This window comes from Pithys albifrons, chromosome 23 (genome assembly GCF_047495875.1).
Source record: "Pithys albifrons albifrons isolate INPA30051 chromosome 23, PitAlb_v1, whole genome shotgun sequence".
Classification (NCBI taxonomy): domain Eukaryota; kingdom Metazoa; phylum Chordata; class Aves; order Passeriformes; family Thamnophilidae; genus Pithys; species Pithys albifrons.
Window position 1 is genome coordinate 4173390 of NC_092480.1, and position 13361 is coordinate 4186750.

The 13361-nt window shown below is 49.6% G+C and overlaps 1 protein-coding gene across 2 annotated transcripts in view; it reads right to left on the reverse strand.

The window, feature by feature from the left end:
* The window catches only part of JAM3 (junctional adhesion molecule 3), a 34040-nt gene extending 25953 nt beyond the window's left edge, over positions 1 to 8087 (reverse strand). For both annotated transcript variants that reach the window (XM_071576380.1, XM_071576379.1), the window contains exon 1: positions 8009 to 8087. In XM_071576380.1, coding sequence (XP_071432481.1) covers positions 8009 to 8060 — 52 coding nt within the window. In that variant the 5' untranslated portion in view covers positions 8061 to 8087. The remainder of the gene's footprint in view (positions 1 to 8008) is intronic.
* Positions 8088 to 13361: the final 5274 nt, after the last annotated feature.

Here is a 13361-nt window from a genome sequence, read left to right on the forward strand (position 1 = left end):
ACTGGGGCTCTTTCCACTGCTGTGATTCAAGCTCACACAGCCATTATCATCCCACACCCCCAGGAATGCTCCTCATCTTTATGGCAGCCCAACAGCACCATGAATTAATCTTTTGGGGAGCTTACAGTGAGCGAAGGCACAAATTGGTCCAGAGTTTTTGCTTTTTTCTTTCTTTTCTTTGGTAGCACCCAGTGAACAGCTCTGTGAGCAGAAGCCACGCAGGCAGCAAGGGTAACATCCATCAAACCTTTGTTTTTCAAGGATAACATCCCAGCAAAACAAAAATACTGTCTCCATGGGTGATTTTGGGCTAAAAGATCAAGCAGAGCCTTGTACATTTACAAGCAGACAAAATCATTAAGTCCTCTGCTGTGCAACCAGCTCCACTCCAGGTCTGAGAGAACACGCAGCCACCCCGGAGAGATGAGAAGTGGCAGGAACTTTCTCCTGGGAATAAAAAGCAGGACTGCTGTGGAGAGCACTATTTCCCTGTTAAAAGGCAAGCTTGGCTCTCAAAACATCTCTCCTCTGTGACCTTGCTTGCCAGCCTTATTCTGTATTGCTAATGAAACCCAACTCCTGACTTACTTTGGATACGTGGAATTTTATGCTTCTCCTTCAGCAACCACTGAAGGACTTCATGGCTGTACATCTGGACAAGAGTGCCAAAAATGGCATGGAAATTAAGGGTCTCAGGTGGGGGAGTGAGCAGGGAAGTCAGATGCTTTCAACAGGCATGAATTTTTATAAGTATGACACTCCCACCCTTCAAAATAGGGCCTAAAAGTGTCCCAATTTACATCCTCTCTGCAAAATACTGGCCACTTACATAAGAAATTGCCCAAAGTTTATTAAGACAGGGATTTTCAGAAGAGGTCATGGGCATTAGAAACCCAGCCCAGTAATTGGAACAAATCCCCTTAGATTTCAGTGGATTTCTCCAGCTCAGCAGAAAATCTTACCTAGGCTACCAAAATATATTTTTAATAGTGTGATTAAAAAATCTCAAAATACTGTTGAACATTTGTCAACTGCTGCCTCTTCCCACATGCCAAAGACACAGTAAGTCCCTGGCATGTTGCAGTTTTAAAGCTCAGTGTCCTCACATGAGCCAGCTGTGCCCAAATGAATTCAGAGGACTCTTAAAAACCCGCTGATCTTACATTTGTGTTTAATAATCAGGTACATTGAAGGGAGTAGTTTTGAGCATGTTCTGGCTTTAACTCTGAAATCCCTCGGATTTATGACTTAAAAAAAAAAAGAAGAAAACCTTGAGCATTATCTGAACACAATTTAATTTCGCCTATTTCTGCTCTGAAAAACCTTCATTTCCCCTTGTACCTGACTCTGTGGTCCATCCCACGAGGACACCACAGGACCCAATACCTTGTATTATTTATACTGACAGGTGATTCTTGCATGACAGAACAATTCCCACTAATTTTTGGAGCTTATCTGAAGTACCTGTGGGCTGTCAGGTTACAACATGTCTGTGGCTTCGTTTCTTTGTAATTAATTAATGCCATGCCAGTGTTGACTGGACTCCCATTTGACAGCTCTCAGCAGTTTACAGGTGAGTTCCTGGGAATCTGACCCAACTGTGCTCAGTGCAAATTGCAGAGATGATTTTTTAAAATTTATTTTGGTTTTATTTTTTGCCAACTCCCATTTATAAATTTGGCTTCTGCTGCTCTTTCCTCTGCTGCTTTTCTGGTTTGGAACAGGCACCAAAAGCAAATTCCTTCAATACCCAACACAGCAGAGAAGGAGCTTGAAGATCTGCAGAGGAACAGCCTCTCTAAACCTCATGATTCAGGGACCCCTCAAGAAAAGGGATTTTATCCCTTCTCCATAAAATCACATGGTCTTTACTAATTTTTAATCACAACTTTGTATTTTATATTAATTTTTTATCTTGTAGCCAAGTTTGTCAGTGATCTTAACCATGCAGAGCTTTAGACAAAGAGGAATTTAACCCTGTAGCTGTAACATGAACTTTAAGAAACAACCCAAAAACCTTGTTTAGATTAGAAGCTGAGCAGTAAGAAGTAAATCAGAAAGCCTGTCTAGATTACAGGCCTGAAGCTGTAACATTATTTAGTTAAAAGGAAATATAGAGCTGCAGAGATAAGAGTAGCCCATTAGAGCTGTTAAGAGACACCCAAAATATATTGCTTAACTTTGGGGAGGAGCATTCAGCAAGTATATAAACCTGGAAACACAAAAGTCTCGTTGAAAATGTCTTTGGTGGAATTATCCCCCATGTTCCCAGCGCTGAATAAAAGGAAGAATTTTGTTCTATTCTATTGGATTTGATTGGTTCTTAATTCACTCACTTTTAGCAGGTTGGGGTTTTTTTCTAAGACATTTGAAGACATTGGACATTTGAATTAGACATTGGCCTGGAGAAGAGGAGGCTCAGAGGTGACCTCAGCACTGTCTGGAACTCCCTGAAGGGAAGTTCTGGCCAGGTGGGGGTTGGTCTCTTCTCTCAGGCACTCAGCAATAGGACAAGGGGGCACGATGGGCTAAAGCTCTGCCAGGGGAAATTTAAGTTGAAGATCAGAAAAAAATTCTTTGCAGAGAGAGTGCTCAGGCATTGGAATGGGCTGCCCAGAGAGGGGGTGGATTCCCCATCCCTGGAGGTTTTTAAGCTGAGCTTGGCCGTGGCACTGAGTGCCATGATCTGGTAAAGGGACTGGAGTTGGACCAAGGGTTGGACTTGATGATCTCGGAGGGCTTTTCCAACCCAATCCATTCTATGATTCTATGGGTGTGGCATTGAGTGAGAATCCACCACATCTTGATCCAACCTTACTGTGATCCACCACATCTTGATCCAACCCCACTGTGATCACCAGCCCAGGGCACTCTGTGCCCTGGGCTGGTGATCACAGTGGGGTTGGATCAAGGGTTGGACTTGATGATCTCAGAGAGCTTTTCCAACCCAACCCATTCTATGATTCTATGATTCTAAGGCCTGCCTTAGGATGCTGCTCTGAAGAAGAGGACACCAGCTCTGTTCTGCAGCTGTCCTGGTGCTGCCCTCCCAAGCCTTGTGCTGGACAGCTGAGCTCCTGCACAGGAGTCACACAAAGCTCCCTGACAGCAGCAAAGGCAGTCAGAGGGATAACAGGACCTCAGCTGGCCAGTCCTGTGCAGGAAACATCTTTAATATACACCTCCCTCCGTGCTTATCCCCCCAAAGAAGCTGCTTGACCTCTAAAATGAGAAACAAAAGTTTGTGAGGAGTTGGTTATCCCTGTGACCAACATTCTGCTGAAGTCCATGGAGTGCCTCAGTGTCTTGTTGCCCACAGATATATTTTGGGAAGTCTCTACAAAAAAAAAAAAAAAAAAAAAAGAACTAAACTCTCCAAACAACATCTCACATCTCACCTCAGGTTATTACTGTGGGTGTCAGTGCTCTGAAGGGTCATAAGCAAACAGAGACCTGAGCTTTCCAGCCAAAAAAAGGTCCAGTCTTTATGTTATTATTTATTTTTCTGAAACTGAAACCTCTCATTTCCAGCAGGGAGTTTGAGAACTGTGACCCAGCAAGTATTTTCTCTGCCCCAAGCCCAGCTATTGACAGAACTGCACCCAACAGCAACCCAGGCCCTTTGGGTGAAATTTCAGACTATGTCCAGAACATTCATTAGTGCAATTAAAGCCAATAACTGGTTGTTGGGCTATGTCTGACTCAGCAAAGGGCTGGGGTTTGTTGCACACACCCTCACTTCTCCACTGCAAGGATCTGATGTTTAGTGGTTGAATCTGGTTTAGATCCTGTGTCTCATAAAAACATGATACTCCCTGGGGGTTCAGAGGGATGGCAACCAGCCCTTATCAATCGGGAACAGATGATGCAGTTCATATTCCAGTCGATACAGAAGCCAGATTGAGAATGTAATTATCCTAATTAACTTTATATCTGGAAATCATCTCCTTTTTTTAAACACAAACAGCAGTTTCCAAGCAGGCCACCAGCTTTTTGCCAGAGCAGTGGTTTTATCTTGTTGAGGGGCATGTTGGCAACACACTCTCCTGTTTTGCAGACAAGAACTCTTGAGGATTCAGGATCCTGTTGGCCTGTGGAAATCTTTCCCTCTGGTAACTCCCTCCCACCACTCCAGGCTGGCTCTGCAAGGAGTTCACGAACCTTCTCCGGATCATCGGGGCTTGATGCAATCAACTGTGAAGCATTAGCTCTAAATATACAACTGGGAGGCCAGTTCTGCTTCAACACACAAACACTGATGGCAGAGGATGAGAAAGCAGCCAGCCCAATTTGCAAGAGAAACTTGAATAATAATCCAAGCAAGCCGGGAGGAAAGCAGGAGCAAGTGGGGGCTAATCATCACTTTACCCTTTGCAGGTGACTAAAGTTAGGGGCAAACTGGCAGCTGGTCACCCACAGCCATCACTTAGAGCAGCTTTTGCCCTTGTTTGTGGAGCTAAATGCAGCAGCTCATTCCACTGTATTTACTTGTTTAGGTGATTTTTTGGCAACTCAACACGTGTCCCTGGTGCAAACCCTCAGTGTGTGGACAGATAATTGAAGAACAGCTGCAGTGGGGCCAGGAGGCCCAGAATTCAACTTGTACAGTGAAAATAAACAGTAAAAGAACCCAAGTTCACCAGCAGAGCAACATCTCAGTCCACAACTCTTTCTCCTCCCTAAAAAAAACACATTTTACTCTGTGAATCCATTTCAACCAAGTAATTGCCAGAAGTATTCAGGCCAAGAGGGAATGTGCTGGTGTCACGTTCTTTATCAACAGCTGTAAAGGAGATGTGCATCCAACTACTCTTTGGTGGCCATGCCAGATCCTGCTTACCCAAATAGGAACACCAAGCCCTTCCCAGGAATTTTTTTGAAGATGTTTTTAAGCATCTGATTTTGGCAGGGCTCTCAAAGAGGTTTGTCCCAGTTTTTACTGCCTGTTGAAAAGAAAGCAATACTGCAAATACTTCCCATCAGAAAATACCAACAAGCAACTTGTCATCACTGCAAGAGAGCTAACAACATTTCCAGCAAGTGAGTCTTGGCACTGACAGCTGACTCGGAACAGTTGTTGGTGGCTGGGACAGATGGACTTCATATATTAAAAAAAAAAAAAAAAAAGGAAATGAGAACTACTACTCCATAGATTTTAAAAAGCCTTTTGCAAAATCCACCATATTACAGAACCCTCAGAATTAAATCAAAAGGAGATTTGAATATAATGAGCTTTACAACTGAAATGTGCCTTGGACTTGAGGTATCTCCCCATCAAGGGATATAAAGTGTCAGCATGTTTTGTTTTCAATAGGAAATACTTGAGAGTTTTGGGAAAGGTCTCTACAGCTCTGCCCTCGTGAAATCCTCAAAATCCAAATACTTGTTTCCACGAGAGACCTGAAGGTAGGACACAACACTGATACCAGTTGTAAGCCCCACTTCCATCACTGCCACTGAGAGTTTCCACTGCTTTAATTATGACCATGGCATTTCCCTGATGTGCAGAATCTTTAGATGCTCTTAGTGCCTAGAGCTGGGAATGCTCTGAGTGCTCCATCCATGCTTCACTGGCTCTGCTTCATGGCAATGTTTTAAGGCCACGATCAAGAACAGGGTTTGTTCTGGCAATAACAAGGCAGGAAGAGGCAACTCCAGCTCGCAGCGCTTGGAGTCAAAGCAGCACCTTATCATTTAGAGCAGGTCAGAGTTTGCCAGCTTGGGATCTCAACATCTTGTGAGCTTTGTCTGCTTCTCTTCACGCCTTTTTTTTTCTTTTCTCCAAGTAGTCAGCTGGCACAAGCACATCCCTCCAGTCACACTCCCATCCCACTATCCAGCACCAGCCCTGCAGACTTCAGTATATACATATTTAATTTTACATCCTGCTGACAGTGTACCCTGACTTCATGGGGTGCCCCCAGTACCAGTCGAGTGTAGTGGAACAAACCCTTTTATTCTCAGCCTCACTGCTGCCCACACTTCTGGGTTTATGAGCCCAAATTTAAAAATTACTGGAAATCAATACAGGATGAGGCAGTTTGATTTGGTCATAACCCTTTGAAATTAATGGAAAGTGAAGCCTGTTACCACTTGGTTTGCTCATCAGATAAATGTTTTCAGGCAGAGGTGTGAAACTAATGGTGTTTGGCTGTTTTTAGCAACTACTGAGTCTCTAAAGAAACGCAGAAATATCTGTAGCTTGTTTCCAGTCTTCCTATCTTTTAGTCTGGATTCAACAGGACACTGGGGCGCTGCCCATGAAACAGAGGAAGGAAATGGGGCACCTTTCGACCCTTCAACTGTGAGGAAAAGTTGTGCTAAGTCTGTTTTTCCCATTCAAAGGGAGCAAGTGAATCCAGAGTGAGCACCTGGAAGCCCGGGTGATGCTCCAGGATTAGGCATTCCCAACTTCTCCTGCTGAAACTGCTCCTGCTACAAACCACAGTAAAGCAAATGAGCAGCAGACCCTGGAGCGCGTGACAACCATCTCCTCATTGCAGACGAGTGTCAGAGTCATCTTCTCACCCCTCCACTGACTGTTTTGGTAAATAGTGCCCCAGCCTCACTTTATCTAAGGCTCTGTTTGGAGTCACGGGAGAATTGTTTTTTGTCCTTAGATAAACTGTTTGAAATATTTCAATACACTTCAGCCTTGACTTGACCCAAAACAGTTGCTGGTGAGTCTGTACTGCGTTCATGGGTGTATTTTGGTACTCAGGGGCTGGTTGTCAGCCCAACCCCACTCCATCCCATCTCCTGCTCCTGCCATCTGGGTGGATGGAGGGGAGGGACATGCGAGCCCACCGGCTGCTGTCCCCCTCCTCATCCCCCCTGCTATTAATAGCCAGACAACAAATGAGCCCAAATTCATTCCTGAGCGGAATTAGCAAATGTTTTTGCAATTAAAACTGCAAACATTCATGCGGGGCCCCCTGAACAATAGGCGCCTGTGCCTGGTCTTGAATAGGCACTAGTGTCCGTCCTGCCTGCCTGTCGAGCCTGCACATTCCTGGCACCCTCAGCCCTGGACCCGCTCCTTGCTGAGCTGGGTTTTGGGATGTTTCCCCCGGTATGTCGCGTGTGTGTATCCCACGTTCCCTGAAGCACCACGCTCCCGTCCAGCCCCGTCCCGTCTCCCATCCCGGCGGCTCCCACCGCGTCCCCGCATCCCCCCGGGGTCGGGGCATGGCATCCCTCCCCTCTCCGCGGCGAGAGTCGGGGCAGTGAATCCTTCCCCGCACTTAGCCTCGCACGGAGCCGGGACAGCGCATCCCTCCCCTTCCCCGGGATACTACCGGCACAACGCATCTCCCCCTTTCCCTGGAATACCCACACGGACAGCGCATCCCTTCCTTTTCCCGGGATGCTACCGGGACAACGCATCTTCCCCTGTCCCTGGGATATGCATCGGGACAGCGCATCCCTCCCCGACCCCGGGATGCTACCGGGACAACCCATCTCCCCCTTTCCCCGGGATGTCCACCGGAGCAGGGCATCCCTTTTCTTTTTCCGGGACCGCGACTGGGGCAGCGCATCCCTCCTCTCTCCATTCCCCAGGACCCTGACTGGGGCAACGCATCTATCCATTTCCTGGGCATCGCGACCGGGGCAGCGCATCCCTCCTCCCTCTGTTCCTCTGGGATCCGGACCGGGGCAGGGCATCCCTCCTCCCTGTTTCGCCGGGATCGGGACCGGGCATCCCTCCTCCCTCTGTTCCTCCGGGATCGGGACCGGGGCAGCGCATCCCTCCTCCCTCTGTTCCTCCGGGATGGGGACCGGGGCAGCGCATCCCTCCTCCCTGTTTCGCCGGGATCGGGACTGGACATCCCTCCTTCCTCTCTTTCTCCGGGATGAGGACCGGGACAGCGCATCCCTCCTCCCTCTGTTTCTCCGGGATGGGGACCGAGGCAGAGCATTCCCCCGGCCGGGGCGCGGGTGCGGCGGGGCGCGGGTGGCGGGGTGGGCACCGGGCGGTGCCGGGGGGTCTGTGCCGGCCGGGACTCACCGAACAGGGACAGGAGCAGGAGCCGGAGCAGCTCCGGCCGCCGCAGCGCCATGATGGGGTGTGCGGAGCGGAGCCGAGCCTGCGCAATGCCCGGGCGGCGGCGGCCCGGGGGCGGGGGGAGAGCCGAGCCGGGCCGGGCAGTGCGGAGGGACCGGCCCGGGGGGCGGGCCCGGGCTGGGAGGGGAGGGGGCACCCACCGCACCCATCCGCATCCCCGCACGGGGCGCGCCCCGGCAGCCGCAGGGTGGGGAGAGGGGCCAGTCCCGCCACCGGAGCTACTGGAGGGAGGGCTAGGCAGAGGGGATGATCCCGGCAGTGGGATCCCGGGAGAAGGGATGATCCCGGCAGTGGGACCCCCGGGAGAAAGGATGATCCCGTCAGTGGGACCCCCGGGAGAAAGGATGATCCCGGCAGTGGGACCCCCGGGAGAAAGGATGATCCCGTCAGTGGGACCCCCGGGAGAGAGGATGATCCCGGCAGTGGGACCCCTGGGAGAAGGGATGATCCCGGCAGTGGGATCCCGAGAGAAGGGATGATCCCGGCAGTGGGACCCCCGGGAGAAGGGATGATCCCGTCAGCGGGACCCCCGGAGAGTGCGAAGAGGGGCCGGTCGCGACCGCTGGTTAAGCGCCGTGGAGGGAAGGAAACTCGCCCCGAAAAAGGCCCTGAGAGGACTTAAAGTGCTTTTGAGCTGGGAAGTTAGCTTGAAGGCAAGGTTTTGGTTTTAAAATCCATCCAACTTTTGTCCAAAGAAGGTGTTTCCCTCATGCAGTTAACAAAAACTCCTAAAAAGAGTGATTTCTCTGATAGTTTTCACTAAAAAGCCAACTCATTGAACTGTGAATTTTACTATAAACTTTTAACAACTTAAAGTAAACAAGAAACACAAACAAACAGCTGGGCAGAGAGTGGTGCTCTTGAGGAGCTTTCTGAGTCACAGGATGGTTTGGGTTGGAAGGGACCTTAAAGATCATCTAGTTCTGACCCCCTGCCAAGGGCAGGGACACCTTTCCCAGTTCCAAACTCCCCGTAATGGGCACGAACACCTTCCCCCTGTCCTCATGATGGAACAAATTCTTTCTTACATAGCCAAGTGGTTCTGCCCTAAAAAATGGCTTTGCACAGAGAGCATTGGGAGCTGCCCTGTAGCCCTAAAAAGTGTTCCAGAACCTTTTCCTTTGATTAACAGAAAGGAACAAAAATTATCAGCATAATTGAGGGACAGTCGCCTCAAATTCAGCGAGTCTGCCTGGCTTAATGCTGGCTCATGCATCACTGACTGTCAGTAGTGTCTGATGAGGATGTAATTAAGAAGCTGTTGAAGATCAAGCAGCTGGAATGAAAGCCGAGTTCTCCTCTGGTCTGTAAACCAGCTCGGTAGAGCTGGCAGAAGTTAAGGGATGTAAAAATGTATTTAACTTGATAACGTAGCAGATCTAACTCAAGATGCTAATGAGTAGATTTAAAGGGCTGATCTGAGCCTGGTGAAATTAATGCGGGGAGTCTCATCAATTCTAATGGCCAGATGGGATGTTTCCCTGAGGATGAAGGGGAAGGAATCGCCTAATAAGACTATATGGATTAAAACCTGACTCTAGGGCTGACTGGGCTGGGCCACTGTTGAGTAAGGAATCATTTTAGCACAGTCCCTTTGGACTGCCCTGACAGGAGATGTAAAATGTGATGACAGAGAATATAATCAGCAATAAAGTGCAATCACTGAGGTGTCAGGATCCTTTTTAACTTCCAGCAGCAGCTTCATCAGGGAAGAGTGGAGATGTGACAGAGAAGATGAGAAAGGATGAGAGGTCTCTAGCTGGACTATTCTTCTCGTGCTACTGGAAAGAAGAGAATTATTTCAGTTTGGATGGTGCTTGGAGCAACCTGGTGTAGTGGAAGGTGTCCCTGCCCATGGCAGAGGGGTTGGAATTGGCTGAATTTGGGGTCCCTTCTGACCCAAAACATTCTGTGATGCTCTGAGTGGGGATGAGCCATGCTGGGAAAGCCACAGGAGGACTGTACTGTGGTGTGCTGGCTTCCCCAGGCCATCTGGGCCACTCGAGAGGGAGCTGGATCTGCACTGAGCAGCTTTTCTAAGCCTTGGTTTACCTCTCCAGGCTGCTGGAGCTTGGCCTAGGAATGTGTTGAGGGTATGTTTGTGAATAATTAATGCAGACAGAGGCCAAGTTTGGAGTCAACTGGCAAAGCAGATATAACCTTCATGGATAACACCAGGGCATGAAACCTTGAGCATCATCCTGGATATCCATTCCCCACCGGATGGACATGCCAATTGCTTGTCTCAGGCAGATACAACTTGTGCCAGCTCTTCTCTTTGTGCTGCCTCCGTGGTTTTATTGCAGCCAGGTTCTGTCTTTTAATCTGCCATCACCACTGAGGAGCCATTTGAAACGTGAAACTCAACAAGCTCAAGGAGTCACAGTAAATGTTATACAAGAATTGTAGTGCCCATCAAACTGGGACGGCAAAGCTCTGCACTGTAAAACATTGATTTTCACACACAAACGGAGCTCCCATTTCGTTATTTAATGTTGAAACGAGTAACTAGAATAGATTACACACTGAGAGCAGCCCTGTGTGGCTCAGGGGTGTATTCAGGCAGGAGGAGGGGCAGCACAAACCTACCACTTCTATGATTTCTTTGTTCTCTGAAGAGATTCCCATCCATGCTCAAAACCAGAAAACTCTGCAGGGTGACAGGAAGGGAGCACAGGTCCTGCCAGGGAGCCTTCCAAGCTCCAGGAAGGCCTGTGGTGGGCAGGGATGGAGAACAAAGTGCTGCATGGTCTGGCCCAAGCAGAGACAATGGAGAGGTGCAGGAAAATGCAGTGAGACCTCACTCTTGGCATTTGTAAGAACAAAGGAAAGGTAACCAAGAACTAAACTGGGGAAAAATAACACCTTAAGGATTTCTAAAAGTTCTATGGAGTGTGTTGTACACCAAGTATTTGGGATCTGGAAGCAGCTGAAGGCAACTCAGAGAAAATGGATTCTTTTGATGCTTGTAGTGCCTGGAGGCCCAAACTGAGGTTCAAGCCCTGCTGGGAAGAAGCTGCTCAAACTTGTAACAACAGGCTGTGCCTGTCACGATGAGTTTTCGATAGCAATCCACATGGCAGACAGGAATGTGATTATCTGAGGCATCAGGGCTCCAAGGACTCTGCCAGAGAGCTGTGCCATACCTTGTGTGTGGAGGAACAGCCTGTCTGAGTCCTCAGGGCTGTCCATCTGGACCTTTCCCAGCCATCAGGTTTGTTCCAGAACTCTTCAGCTTTGGTGCTGTGATTGTGGCAAGCTGGTCTGCTGGGCTGGGAAGAAGGAGGTCCTGGCAGAAACCTCCACTGGAGAGAGGATTTGGCTGCTCTCAGAGATGGGAGCTGGTTGTTGTACAGTGGTGGGGGACAGAAAAGGATGGTTCTGGGAAACTGTGTTTTCCCAGGGGGGAAATGCCAGCAGACACAGTTTTGTTAGATTACCTGAGTATCTCTGGAGCCACCTTTGTGCATGACAGAGGGAAGGTCATGGGTGATGTAGGTAATTGGTGACAGAATCAGCCGTCAGAGAGGGAAAGTCTCCCCAGAGCTGCATGGGATTAACAGGAGCTGTGTCCCACCCCTGACTGGTTCCCTTTTGTATGACAGGACCTCTGTCTAACCAAGTAGAACATTTGGAAGCAAAGTCCTGCCTTGTCTTGAAGAGTTTCTACAGTGACTTTAGGCTCTGCAGGTATGTATTTATACATATCACTCCTGATTTCAGGATCTCAAGGCCTTTTGCAGATATGCCATTTACCCAGATCATGCTCAGCAGCTCTGGGAAGAGATGCAGGTATCTGGCCTGTGTCCATCCCTCTTTCACACCACTCCTGCTGCTCGGGCAGCTTTTTATGGATGGCCTGATGCCACAGTGCCTCTCACTCCTAGCTGAAGACAGCATCTCTTTTTTTGTCTGCTGGAGTCTAGACAAGCTGTTGATTCCGTGGTGTCACAGACCATGACCCTACTCCTACACCAGTCCCATCATTTTCCCCTAGTTCATTGCTCAGGCATATGCTCATCTATTTTGAATCATTTGTATGTGTGAGCTGAGTTGCTCCTAATCTCGTCTCCCTCCCGGGGCGTCAGTCACACTGGCATGTGCCTTTTCCCTGTCTGCCTCCCCTGTTTATGGACTATGGATATTTTTAACTCTACCCTCTAATTAGAGGTAGTTTTCTCTGGGTATTTTGTGCACAAGGGCTCTCACGTCTGTGGTCAGCAGGGCAGGCAGTAAGCACTGGGGACTGGCCATGCAGAGAAACCTTCCTACTAAATAAATACATTCCCAGCAGCAGGGACTGGGAGCTGGGGAAGGCTGGCATTCCTCAGGGGTCTGCCTGCAGCGTGGGGGGGTAACAGCTATAAAGAGGAGCCAGCTAACCCCTTGAGACAGGGCCACAGCTGCCTTCTCGCCCTGCAGCCCACTGCTGAGCCTGCTCACAGCTCCCTGCAGCTGTCCCCGTGCTGCACTGGGAGTGCTCCTGACCTGGAGGAGCCACATCCCTGGGGATGGCCCTGAGCCGTGCTCATTTACCCTGTGCTGGTCCAGAGATGGAGAACAGAGCGATACTAATCAGAAAAGGCCTTGAACCAGGTGCTCCAGCCAGGAATCTGCTCTCCTTGGCTTCCCAACACCATCCTGCCCACCTGGTTCCAGCATCCTCCCGAGCCGCAGCCTGGGTGGAAGCTGTGATGCCACCAGCAGGCAGAGGCGTGAGGCAGCCGTGGTTGGTGCGAGCAGTGCTTTTCTCTCCCTGCCAAGCCAGCAGCATCTGGCTGGCCCACGGCAGCGAGCACCCCGTGCCGCACATCTCCCTCAGCTCAGTTCGCAGCCAAGTCCTCGCTGTGCTGCCCCATCCCCCAGCAAAGCCGAGCTGCAGATTCCCGGCCAGCTGGGCATTATCACGTTACACTGCGCTCTCCGGGGACATGGCACATGGCACCGGCCCCTGCAGTGGCAGGTTGGGCGCTCGGGCTGCTCACCCAGCTCAGGTCTTGGCGCTGCCGGACGTGTCGCTGGCAACAGCAAGCGCTGCTTCCCCCAGCCTGGGACTGCGGGAGGAGGTGGATACAACTCCCTTTTCCTCTGCCTGGGGTGTGGGAGTACGAGTGTACTGTCAGAGGGAAGGGGATGTTCCCCTCCTGATCCCACCTAGGTGCTGGTTCACAAACACACTAATCAGTGTTAGAGCTAATGCTTTGTTGAATTTATCTCGGTTCTTGTTATATAATGAGGGTTACAGAAGGAAAAACGTTTGTCTAAGGAGGGTGAGGATGTTCTGCAAAGCCCAGGG